The sequence below is a fragment of the Gadus morhua genome, chromosome 16, assembly GCF_902167405.1.
Source record: "Gadus morhua chromosome 16, gadMor3.0, whole genome shotgun sequence".
Lineage (NCBI taxonomy): Eukaryota > Metazoa > Chordata > Actinopteri > Gadiformes > Gadidae > Gadus > Gadus morhua.
In genome coordinates, this window is record NC_044063.1 from 259,439 (window position 1) to 273,200 (window position 13,762).

Below are 13,762 nucleotides of genomic sequence, written 5' to 3' on the forward strand. Positions count from 1 at the left end.
TTCAACAGTGCTAAATAATAAAGTGGTATATCATTAGATGGTAGCATACCTAATAGATAGAGAATCACTCCCTGAAGGGCCATGGCTGAGTACTGTATGAAAGACGGAAGGAGGTAAAGAATCAGCTTTGTCAACAACTTTTGACGGATAAAATTAGAGAGCAAACACTCAGGGTGCGTCCCCATGCAGGTGTGGACGGCGAAGCAGTGATCATAACGGGAGCCGGCTCTACCATGGCCTGCTGCTCACTTGGCATGCTTCGGTGCGCATATGCATAGCATGTGGCTGCTAGGATCGTCAGAGTTTGTCATCTAAATAACATGGAAAACAATTTCAAAGTCTTACTCATAGGTTGTCAACACTCACTCGCCTGCCGGCGCCTTATGATGATGCTAAGGTTGGAAACATCTGAATGAGTAGTCCTCTTGGCGGTTGGCTTAACTTAGGAAACGGATGGCGCAGTCCGCTGTGGAGGGCTGGCGGTCTCTCCCCAACACTGCCTTGTGGTAACCGTTGCTAATTATTACAGCTGAGAATGACAACAGCCTGTCCACATGTTTCTAAACATGTGTGTAGCAATATATTAGTGTTTACATACCCCCAGGATGAACATAGTTGAAAGAGAGGCAGGTCTCCACTCCGTTCAACCGTGATATGAGGTCTGCAGCCCCGAATTGTGCCGCCCCTTATCCAATGACATGAGCAGCTTCCTATGCCCTTATCCAATGGCATGGGCAGCTTCCCATGTCCCGCCTCATTGGGAGGACCATATCTATGGATTGGTGACAATGCTTTTTTTCAACAGTTTATGACCTTCTCCCCCAGGCCTATAGAGTATGCGAATGAATGAATTGAAACAGGTTTATCCACCCCCTGGTTAACTTCAAACCACAAGCCAGAGAGTAGTGGCAAGCATGCAAGCAAGGACTGCTTGCCAGCCGCAAGCATGCCTTGCATTATAAAGTTATAATAGATAAGTAATAAAAAAAAATGTTTAACTCATGCAAGTGTGTGGGTTTATTTAATGTTTAGCGTTCTCATAAGCTGTGTCTGTATGTTCCATGTGTTTGAGTTTATGTATACATTAACCGTTACGTTTGTGTCTACATTTACAGTTGCTTTTATATTTAGGGGGGTTCAATTTGGGGCCATGGTGGCTAAGTAGGAAGGCCTTGCCACACACACACAAGCACGCACATGTAATGCGAAATACAGTACACACGTGTCTCTGTGTGCCTGCTTGTCTATGTGCTAGTGTGTTGGTGTGTATGTTTTTGTGTGTGTGTGTGTGTGTCTGTCTGTGTGTTTGTTTGGGGGGACTAAGCAACCGCAGAGAGACAAAGCACATCTGCCACGTCATTAGACGGCGAAGGGGTAAAGGAAGACAAAGGCATTTTCTTCCACTGTGATTCATTCCTCCATCCCTGCGCTCCCACTTTCCCCTCTCTCTCTGTCTGTCTGTCTGTCTGTCTGTCTGTCTGTCTGTCTGTCTGTCTGTCTGTCTGTCTGTCTGTCTGTCTGTCTGTCTGTCTGTCTGTCTCCCTCCCTGTCTCCCTCCCTGTCTGTCTGTCTGTCTGTCTGTCTGTCTGTCTGTCTGTCTGTCTGTCTGTCTGTCTGTCTGTCTGTCTGTCTGTCTGTTTCTCTGTCTCTGTCTCTCTCTCTCTCTCTCTCTCTCTCTCTCTCTCTCTCTCTCTCTGTCTCTCTCTGTCTCTGTCTCTGTCTCTGTCTCTCTCTCTCTGTCTCTGTCTCTCTCTCCCTCTCTCTCTCTGTCTCTGTCTCTGTCTCTGTCTCTCTGTCTCTGTCTCTCTGTCTCTGTCTCTCTCTCTCTCTCTCTCTCTCTCTCTCTCTGCCTCTATTATCCAGTGTTTATAATTCAGTTCTGTTGAGATTAGAAACACACACACAAGCCCACGCATTCTCAATCCGAGTTCCTCAAAAATCACGTTAAAGGTCCCATAGCATCATGACAATTTCACTTCCGCCCTTGAAAAATGAAAGCTCAGACGCGCCAATTTCGAATTTGGCCCCATATGTCGTCATAAGGGGCCAAGTTACCTCCCCTTTCTCTGCCTTCCCGCCCAGAGAGTTTGGCCCGCTAATGAGACAATGAGCTACGACCGTGCGAGCACCACATGTGTGTGTATGTGTGCGTATGTGTGTGAGAATACAACCACTCTAACGCAAGTGTTGTACACTTCTTTGTTATTTGGATAACCGTTCTGCTGTTGGTGTTATGGCACAAAACACGTCGGGTTCTCTGACGTCTCTGGTATTTCCACAACGAGACTCGTAGTGGGGGTTATCTCAGCCATGGTGGAGAAGGAATTGGGGGGAAGGAACTTTGGCATTGCCTCCCTGAAGTAAATGAACCGTGACATGGAGGAGAAAGGGATTGTTGCCTGCAATTTTTTCCCACTGGAGCCCCGCTGCCCACTGCCTGCCGCCGCCAAGAGGCACCACCACCACCAAGAGGCACCACCACCACCAAGAGGCACCACCACCACCAAGAGGCACCACCACCACCAAGAGGCACCACCACCACCACCACCACCACCAAGAGGCCCCACCACCACCACCACCGCCACCAAGAGGCACCACCACCACCACCGCGAGGCTATATGCGCCTCGCTATTGCAATACATCTACTGTAAACAGAGCGCATGGTACCGTGGCCGCAAGCTGCTCAGGACTACACCCCACCCTCCACCTTGACCCGCCTCTAAAAACATTACGTATGTGGAGAGCTCATTGTGGGACTGGCTCGTAGTGGCTGTAATTCTGCACCAAGGCTGAATTTCTTGAACGTCAACTCATGTATTGCCCCGCTTACCCTTGGCTCGGCTCTCCCGCGCTGGCACAACCTATCAATTCAGGTGCGGTTACCTAACTACATATATTACTAGCTAATTGATGAGGGGCTGTTGTGTCTCAGCATTTGGGACACTATACGTAGCTATACTATTACTACTAGTCAAGAACTACAGTGTAAGTAAAACTAGATCAGCTGACACTGAACCCCATGCTGAGTGCCACAGCACAGCCGTGAGGTCACCAGTGTGCCCTGGTTGTGCAATGACGTTCACTCTTTTAAACAAAACCTTCCTTAGCACATTAAATGGAGCTCTGACAGAAATGGTGGCCATCTTGGAAATGGTAGACATCTTGAATTTTTTAGTTAAACACTCCTTTTTCTATGAGAATGTCCCTTGAAGAATATTTGTACCAAATTTGATGATAGCATCACCATTTGAAAAATGGATGTAAGGATTCAAGAAAATTGGCGGCAATCTTGAACAATGTTTGCCGTCTTGAATTTTTGAGGAATAAGAACCGTTTTCCAAAAAACATTCTTCAGAGAGGATTTTCACAAAATGTTATACCACCTACATCACTGTTTGAACAATTGACATAATGAGCATTTGACAGAAATAGCGGCCATCTTGAAAAAATGACCGCCATGTTGAATTTTTGGGTGGCCAATAGGGATGGGCATTCGATTAAGTTGTCTTAGTCGATCGTCGGGGGAATTAACGATAAATTAGTCGATTAATCGTTTAATATTTTACATTAAAAAAAAATTAAAAATTATATTCAAAATGAAATGAAAATACAAATGCAGTGTGTTTTCCTCATTGGGATCTTTATTATTAGATGAACAACTCAGTTAAACCAGATCCGTTCAATAGTTATGCGCTACTCTGCTCTAAGCAACGGAGCATGCAGCTCGAAGCCGGTGCTCATAAACATAACTAAAAATAAACACAACCCTAGTTTCTGCCCAAAATAATAATAATAATATCAAAAAAACAATCATGTTATAACTTAACCAACCAGTCTACGGATTTTTGTTCAGAAAGATGAGCATGTTGACATGCTCTGGGGTCAGACATGACCGCAGCCTGGTGACCGTCAGTCCAGCCGCCGAAAACACCCGCTCTGATGGGACTGATGTTGCCGTGATGCACAAATACTAAACTTTCCACAATCCAGTGGCTCAGAGAGTTCTTTATTTCTGCTTCGATGCTAACCTCACCTTAAGTGGTAGGCCTATAGTGCTCCCCAAGAAGTCATTATTTAAATCATAATGGTCCCACACCAGACTTCGCCGTGGCCTCGTCCCTTTCATGATTACATCGCCGTGTTCCAATATCCATACTATCCGTACTTACTGGTCTAAGTTTGAGTACGTAGGGCGTTCCGATTCAGATCGGGCGAAAATAAGTGTACTGAAAACGGTCAAATCGCGAAGTGTGTGGCGATGTACACTTTTCGTTCTCAACGGCAGCCATCTTAGCTACATAGCGGAAGAGGGCGGAGCCAGGCTGAGCCAAAAGTCTGCACATTTTCCACATAGCCTGCATTAATAGTCATTTTGTAGTTTTTACAGCTTTTTATAGCTGCTAGGCGTAAAGAGTTAACCGTTCAAAGCGGGATGTTTATTGCGGGGGAGGAGCCGCAAATTTAAATATTTCCCCCATGTGGTAAATATTTAATTGCACACTGCATTAGTTTAATCGATTTACGTTATCAACGAAATTCTTAACGATCAATTAGTCGATCGTCGATTAATCATGCCCATCCCTAGTGGCCAACGCCTTTTTCCCCAAATGTGACCCTCAGAGAGTATCTGTGCCAAAATTCATGCTTGTATATAAATTTGAACAATTCTCTTGAAATATGCCATAAACCTGCTGCACTATATAGGGGGATTATTTGTTTATCAACACGGCGGATGCGCGCGCAGAAAGATGGCAAAAATAACATTTGTTTGACCAGTTGCCATGGTTATCTCTGTGTGGTTAATTTAGCAGTTGCGGCGTTAATTAGCGATTTTGTCAGCTTACTGTTACATTAAACTGTTATCAGAAAATGTGGTTATATGCTATAGACCCTATAGCAGGGGTTCTCAAGTTTTGACAGCTGAGTGCCAATTTAGGAACCCAGAATTTGACTGAGGACCGCCAAAGGAAAAAAGATTGGCGGGAACACCATCATCAACCCAGTGGTGAAAAAAAAATATTGCAACGTGGACCTCTGGGAGTGAGGTCAAGCGAGGTCTAAATCAGGAAACTGAGGTTCATCTTTTCAAAGTAATGTACAGTCAGATTAAAACTAACAAATGTAACAGGATTTAATTGAATGCTAGAGAGAGTCGACCTTTCTCTTTATATTTATTTATTTTTGTTTAAATTAATATTGATATAATAAAAAAAATAAAAAAATGTACTTGCATCCGTATGTCATTGCGGGCCGCCAGGAATGATTCTGTGGGCCGCCATTGGCCCGGGGGCCGCACTTTGAGAACCAATGCCCTTTGCCCTATAGTATCTGTGGTATAAAGGCTGGGACGAATTTTGAATTATAAATATGCACACTTTATGTTGAAAGTATAGACCGTCGCGATTCCCATTGAAATGAATGGCGAGGAGATTATTCTTCATAACAAGAGCTGGTAAATTGTGAAAAATTAATTAAACTGTAATCAGACAACATGGTTATATGCTATAGACCAGGGGTGCCCAACCAGTCGATCGCGGTCTACCAGTAGACCGCCGACTGATCCCAAGTCGACCGCGAGGGGTGAAGAAGAAAAAAAAAGAAGATTTTTTTATTTTTTTTAAATAAAATAAAATTTGCGCGGGACAGATACGCGCGGTAGCGCATGCGCTGTCAACAGCAGTTTAAAGCCGTCAACAGTAGTTACACACTCCTAAACGTTGGCATGGCTGAGGGGAAACGAGCTAAGACCTACCATTTTCACCCTGAGTGGGAGGAAGATTATTGATTATTGTTGAGAAGGTGCCGTGCGCAGACGGAATGAAACCCCCACTGAAGTCCGTAGGTTCACGATACAACGCCCCCTCCCCCCCCCCCGCTTGAAGGTAGGTTTGCAATGTTGACACTAGGCTGGTAGATCTCGGGAGGTTGGCTACTTGAAAAGTAGATCTTGGGTCAAAAAAGGTTGGGCACCCCTGCTATAGACCCTAGAGTATCTGTGGTATGAAGGCTGGGACGAAATCGAATTATAAGTATGTACAATCCATAACGTTAGCTCTCTGGCTCGTAGCTCAGCGGAATAGAATACCTCCCGTCGCCAAGTAGGAGCTACGGTCCGTCCTATTTATGTGAAAAACTTTATATTTGGATTGTAAAACGCATGAAAATATAAAAAATGATCTAAATTTATTTTCCTTGGCAAGTGACCATGTGGTATAAGCGGGATAATGCCCTTCGAGGTGTCAAAAACATGTTTGATCGATCGTAATTAAAGGGGACTACTTTTTGAGGGAGATGAACTCAAACAGAGTATACATTTAATAAGCATGCAATAAGAATAAGAAAAAGCATGATTATTAAAGTATTTGAACTATTTTATTATGTTGGCAAGCAAGATGTAGAATAAATGGGATAATCAGTCTTATTAAACAGACCCTCCAGGATTTCGCGATGTTGCGATTTGCAACCTCAGCCCAACATCAACCAATCACCGCGAATTCAGGGCGGTGTCACAATTTTGGTGCCATGCCGTAATTCTGACACCTCATTGTTCCGACGTCTCAATGGTCCGAAATATTTCCCATTAGATCGACATGCCACTATGCCGACGGTTCAATGTTCCGAAAACGGAACCCATTGGTCCGAAGGTCCGTTTGTCCGACTTTTCAAAAAGGAGGCGCATTAGGCCGACGGTTCAATACGCCGAATAGGCCAAGGCGCAATTCCACATGTGTGATTATGAAACCAAAAATAAAGAAGACGATAGGCTAAGTTCCAGCAGTGCACTTCACCAAGCAAGACTGTTGCTGTGGGCTTGAACGGTCAAAAGAGGTGAATTTATGAAGCGCACTATATACAAGGAGTAATACTTTTCCGGTAAAGAAGTCAAACGGTGAGTGAAAAACAAATAAAAATTGTATCTTTAGTAGCTGTGTGTGGGCCTATATGTGTTGTTTACTGTGTTTACAGTGGGCTTTTAGCCTAAATAATTTCGCTGGAATTGATTTAGTCAAACTTATACCTCATACCGTCGTGTGTGTGTGTGTGTGTGTGTGTGTGTGTGTGTGTGTGTGTGTGTGTGTGTGTGTGTGTGTGTGTGTGTGTGTGTGTGTGTGTTGAGAATTAGACCTACGCTCTCTGTCCATGGGGCTGAAACACCCGGTCGAAATGAAGTGAAGCGTTGTCACTTAGCTCTCCAATATTCATCGTTAACGTGATATGTCGGCCTATGTTGTATTTTGGAGAGAGAGTGAGAGAGAGCGAGAGAGAGCGAGAGTGCGATCGAGGTATAAAACTCTTTATATGTAGGCCTATTCGGCATATTGAACCGTCTGCCTAATGCGCCTCCTTTTTGAAATGTCGGACAAACGGACCTTCGGACCAATGGGTTCCGTTTTCGGAACATTGAACCGTCGGCATAGTGGCATGTCGATCTAATGAGAAATATTTCGGACCATTGAGACGTCGGAACAATGAGGTGTCGGAATTACGGGCAGGCCCCACAATTTTAACCAACCACCGCAACTTTCCCGCAAATTTCAGTGGCGTCGTCTTGAACTGACGTTGATAAACTACCTTCCGCCTTACTTCCGTGTTTACTACGTTCAAGCGATTCAAGCATTCATGCAGCATATGCGCGTCCAAGTTTCACACTTGCCGACCAAAATAACTGCGAGAAATCGCGAAAAGCAGTATCCTGGTATTCTACATGAAAGCAAGGGGAAATTATTTTGCACTGCATGCAACATTTTGGTGGAACATAAGCATGAATCTTCCATTAATAAGCATTTTGCCTCCGCGAAACATAACTACAGAATTGCAGAACTGCAGGCAGGACGTCAGACGACGAGGCAGATCACGATGACACAGGCTGTTGCATCCAAGTCAATTGCCAGCGCAGAAAGAATCAATAATCAAATATTCATATTACCATTTCTCAGTGTTTTTGTTCTTTTAATGTTTTAATGTTTCAGTAATAACATAATATTTAACAAATTACTTACTACTAATTGCAGCAATAACTTAATATTTAACTTCAGGAACTTTTATCGCAACTTTAACTTCCTCTCGCACTGTAATGCAACAAAAACCTAAAAAACACAGCGACTTTCATCAAAACTTTTGGGAAAAGCTCACGGCATTTCAGGCCGCAACAATCTCAGAAAAGGCCCACGAAATCCTGGAGGCAGTGGCGGAGCCACGTGGTGGCCAGGGGTGGCCGTGGCCACCATTGGTCAAACTTCGGCCACCGCGCTGGCCATCCCTACGACCGTGGCAAAAAAAAAACATAGCTGTTGTTCCCCTAAGGACGCATTTTACCATTTGATCCCACATGGATGGATGCAACTCTAGAGGCTATCTAACACATGTGGAAGAGGTTTCGGCCCACAGAGTGTGAGGTAAGTACGTTTTTTTTTTTATGTGTAAGCTCATTTTTTTGAAAACGACAGTGTTGAAAGATTTTGCTTAAATTAGCAATGTAATTAAGCTCACTAGCGCTAGCATACTAAGCGAAAACTATTAGTTTCCAAATCGCCATGTTGTGTGTCTAGATAAGGCTCTGAGAATAATACTGATGTAGTGATTCATTATAACTGTTGCATCACAATTGAAGATTTCTGATGAGAATTATGTATGTTATCTTGCAAGCTGCCTGTGGGCATTATCTAAACCCCTATTCAATGATGTGGTTGATATATATCTGCTCTCTTCACCTGGCAGGCAGAATGAAAAGAAAAATTACCTCATACTTTAGCAGAAAGCCAAATCAGGAAACAAGGGACAGTGATGTGGTAAGACAGGACGAGAGTAAGAGGTTGAGAGTGAGGGAGATAGACACTGAGAGGGAGGTGCAGCCTGAGAGTGAGAGCGAGTCAGACTACCTCATCTCTCAAGGAAACAAACCTACAGGTACAACTCACTCTGACTGTAAGCTCTCCATGTGTTCAGAATTCTGTCTTCCACAGACAATATGTGTTATATGATATATTATTGTGCTTGATGTACTTAAAATACCTGTATAAAAACACTAAGACTTGCCATGATGACCGTTGACTTACCATGACAACTGTATGTTTCAGACATTGACAATGACTAGCACTTCACAAGGTAAATAGTATGCCCACATTGTTACCCATTGTAAATAACATTTCATACTGCTTATGAGCCTATCCTGGTGATGCCCGATGATAATTGGGCATCATCAACGCCTTGGGGGGGCGTTGTTAGCAGCAAGTCTATTCCGGTCCTTAGAAAGCAACTTCAATGTATTTTCATTGTGATAATCATTTTTCAATAGCTTTCATTGTAGGTGAAACTACTGAGACGTAGGGATGGGCAATATGGCCTAAAATCCATATTGCGATATACATTGCAACCTATTGCGATAACGATATATATCACGATATATAAATCATAATAGAACCATTTCAGAACAGGTTACATAAACTCTAAGGAAAGCCAAACTGCTAAATGTATGAAACAAAAGAAAGAAACTTAGTATGTCGTTTTGAGATCATTTATTGTGCAAAACTGTAATCATACAACATAATGTTGTAGCTGCAGAGACTTTAACAAAGAAAAAAATCTTCTGTGTAATGACGTATACTTCTCTGAATGAAATTAAAACTGGTGGTGTCTTGTTAATAAAGAAACGGATACTGTGAATTAGGGAAATACGTCCAGTATTAGGCATGACTATTTTAAATAAAGAAAAATCTTCCAAGTGTGTGCACAGATACTTGATATTAAAACATAAAAGTGCAAAATGAACGCATACAATTTTGGAATGAACATGAAATGAGCGCAATCACCAGCTCCTCCGTTTCGCTTTCAGCCATATTTACTTAGATGACGATGATGCGTTGAAGCCGGTTGCAGCTCATGGCTCTTTAAATTTCGCGGGTCGCGGATGATGCGTTGCAGCTGGTTGCAGCTCGTGGCTCTTTGAATTTCGCGGGTCGCGGATGATGCGATGCAGCCGGTTGCAGCTCATGGCTCTTTAAATTTCACGGGTCGCGGACGATGCGTTGCAGACGGTTGCAGCTCGTGGCTCTTTATATTTCGCGGGTCATGGATAGATCGCGTCAAACATGCATTATCGCGATAGAGCAATCTAACTAAAGTCTCTATCGTAGGCCATTTTTTATCGTTCATATCGCATATCGTTTATATCGCGCATTCCTACTGAGACGGTCATCATGTAGCCACTTAACCGATTATGTCTGTCCACCAAAATACGTTCATGGAGTCCTAGTCTGCTTGACCCCCACATTGCTGCTCCAGCTATATTTTTACCTTGTGGTTACACTGACAGGTGTCATCAGACCGTGCCTGGATGATCAACAGGACAAGATGACTAATCCTGTGGTGGAAGAGGCTCCTTCGGGTACATAAATCACATTCATAAGTGTGCATGTTGTGCATGATGAATATAGAGATATTTTGTGACATGGTTGATGGCTTATAGATCTTGTTCTTGTCTTAAACATTTCTAGATCGAGAGTGGATGCCCCCGTCCAGCCACAGGTCAAAGACTTTCCTAGGACCGCATTTGGTGATAGGAGAAGAAATTTCAATGCTTCATGGTATGCGCAACACGCATGGATTGAATACTATGTGTGCAAGGATGCTGTGTTTTGTTACGCCTGTAGGCACTTTGGCCTTCCAAATTCTGAAATTACCTTCACTGGTATAGGGTTTAGAAATTGGAAAAAGGCCATGTACAAGGATGGGGGCTTTGCTGCCCATGCAAAATCAGAGGCACACAGCAATGCAGTGTTGGCATGGAGAGATTTTGAGAAGGCTGGACAAGAAAACACCTCTCTGTTTAATATATTGTCTCAGGACCACTCAAAACTCGTGCAAGAAAATCGTCATTACATTAAAAATTTTGCAGAGGTGTTATGGTTAACCGCCACACAAAACATTGCCCAAGAGGCCATAGGGGAAAGTGAGAAAGTTGACAACAGGGGGAACTTTCTTGCAATATTGGAGCTTCTTGCAAATCATGACCCCGTAGTTGAAAAGAAAATGAATGGCGTGCAAAATGCAAAATACACCAGCCATCAAATCCAAAACGAGGTTTTGGATAAGTTGGCTGAGATGGTGCGATCCACCATCATCAAAGAAATGAAAGAGTCCCAGGTCTTTGCCCTTATGGCAGAAGAAACCAAAGACATTCATAAGAAGGAACAGATTTTATTTGTGCTACAATACTATTATCGTGGAGAAGTGAAAGAGAGCTTTCTTCACTTTGAGGCATTAAAAGAACTTGATGCTGCTGCGTTGACTCAGAGAATAGTTAACATACTTGAGCGGTACGGCCTGGAATATAAACAAAATCTTGTTGCACAGGCATATGATGGGGCGTGAGTCATGCGCAGAAAGAACAGTGGCGTTCAGGCTCGCATGAAGGAGCTGGCAAGTAAAGCCATGCACATAGAAGGCTTTACTTGCCAGCTCCTTCATGCGAGCCTGAACGCCACTGTTCTTTCTGCGCATGACTCACGCCCCATCATATGCCTGTGCAACAAGATTTTGTTTATATTCCAGGCCGTACCGCTCAAATATGTTAACTATTCTCTGAGTCAACGCAGCAGCATCAAGTTCTTTTAATGCCTCAAAGTGAAGAAAGCTCTAGGCATCTGTGCAGACCAACATTTATTCAGATGTATATTTCATTCTTCCTTTTAATCCATTTCATGTAATTCAGTTTCATGTTTAAGCATTTTAGGCTTCTCTTTTATGCAATTGTTTAGGGTTATTTATTTTTTCACAGATAGACCTAGTCATATAAACCAAGCACAACATATCGCCATCTGACCTTTGACCTGTGCACATTAGAGTCCTCAGTGGAGGGAAATTGGTTGTTTTTGTTTCCATTTATAACTTATATGGCCGACGTGTGAACTACTGGTTCTGGCAAATGGCTGGCTTTGTATTGTCTGTGGTGATTACTCACATTTGATGCAAATTGAATGATGTACAATTTATTTTGTTAAGAGATGGTAAATAAATACATCAATTCATTTATTTTTGACTCTTTGGCTCACAGTGATTTTGTCCTAGGCGAAATGAGACACTAAAATAATGGACTTATTTTCTCTAGATGTACCCTCTAGATGGGTATGTTTAAGTTAACTGCATCAATTTAGTAAAATGGGATTGGGGACTGGGACTACTAGAATAGTTAGATTAACTAGTACAGTTTTTTCCGCTGCCTGGTAACCATGTCAGTGGTATGAAAAGGCCTAATTAATACTATCAGGTAAAGCTGACTTTAGATGCTTAATGACAAGAATCATGTTTCAGATTTATGTGGCCACCACTATGTGAATTTTTGTCCCAGTCTGGCCACCCCTATAAAATTATTCTGGCTCCGACACTGCCTGGAGGGACTGATTAAATGGGTTTGTGCAACCAACCACACAACAAGACATGATTGCGGCTCTTGTCGCTTGCGGCTCTTTCTGCCAATGACATGCGCTTAGAGCAGGGAGTGACGTAGAGTGACGTAGACTTATAATGCCTCTATATATAAGCATCCATAAATTAGCATGCCATGGGACCTTTAAATGCTGACGCAAAGAGTATCCTTGTGTGTCTCCATTTGACGCAGGGGTTTTCAACTCATTACAATGTAATCCCTCCGCTGCGAACAGTGATAAGTGCGTAACCCTAACCCTAACCACTACTACCCTAACCCTAACCATTACTACCCTAACCCTAACCTCTACTACCCTATCCATAACCCTAACCACTACTACCGTAACCCTTACCTGTTTGCGAATTTACGAATCATACTTTGGCTGTTTCCCAAAGTGAAGGCTGTGACCTTGCTAGAACACTTCCTTGCTTGTCGCGTCCAATGGAGATGAGGCTAGAGTGCTGGCTAGAGTGCTGCCTAGTGTTTGTAGCGTTCAGAGTTTGAAACGACTTGTGGAAGCGCCTCTGCTTCCGCTTTTTAATACTGTTCCAGTGGTTAATATTTTAATATTTTAATCGTTGAAATTGTCAAATCAATCCATGCAAAATATATTACGTTACAAAAACGTTTGAAAAGAATCGCAAAGGTAAATTTACATGATTAATCTATAAAAAGCAATATGGCACAAAATATTTCTGAAAACGTTCAAAAACTTCACTTGTGTAAAGCAATGTGTAGGCCTATTGCTTTCCAGACACAATATATAAATACCCCGCGTAGTGTGTGAATGCATAGGATTGTGGGTATTTTGGCTCGTTGAGGATCCATCGATAAAAAAATCTTGGAATTCTCAAAAATAAAGGAGGCAAAATGGGCACGAATTTCCGAGTGTTCTCAACATTGGAACAGTGCTTGTCGGCTTCTTATGACGTAGAGTCCTTAAATGGGCGGCCGTTGAGCATGCTTGATTCACTTTGGGAAAAAGCCTATGTCTTCTCACTACCCCGAAAAGACATGCCCGCCTCTATTTCTGATTGGTCCATCACACACGTCACCCCTATCTTTGATTCTGCTCTATGGATTATGGACCACGCTTTTACTGGCTTGATATTAGCTGCTAGGTTTAAGGGTTAGGGTTAGGGTCAGGGTTAAAGCTGTTTTGTGTCCCTCTCAAATTCTCCCAGCGAGAGTAGGCTACCGTAGGCCAGGGCTTTGACTTTTGCCCAAAAATCATAATCGAAGTTTGTTTGTTTATTAATATTAATATTCGAATATATTTGAATATTTATTAATAATATTTTGACCATTAAATGCCTTCAGTAAGACCTGGGCTGAATC

The 13,762-nt window shown here is 42.9% G+C and overlaps 1 protein-coding gene across 5 annotated transcripts in view; it reads right to left on the minus strand.

Moving 5' to 3' along the window:
* The window catches only part of LOC115528784 (galaxin), a 36,691-nt gene that overhangs the window by 15,281 nt on the left and 7,648 nt on the right, over positions 1 to 13,762 (minus strand). Inside the window, exons 1-2 of one of the 5 annotated variants that reach the window (XM_030337091.1) lie at positions 346 to 612; positions 50 to 92 (exon numbers count right to left, since the gene is read on the minus strand). In XM_030337091.1, coding sequence (XP_030192951.1) covers positions 50 to 83 — 34 coding nt within the window. In that variant the 5' untranslated portion in view covers positions 84 to 92; positions 346 to 612. Of the gene's footprint in view, positions 1 to 49; positions 93 to 345; positions 613 to 13,762 lie in introns of those variants that run through there. The other 4 variants (XM_030337089.1, XM_030337093.1, XM_030337092.1 and 1 more) reach the window with 4 other exon arrangements.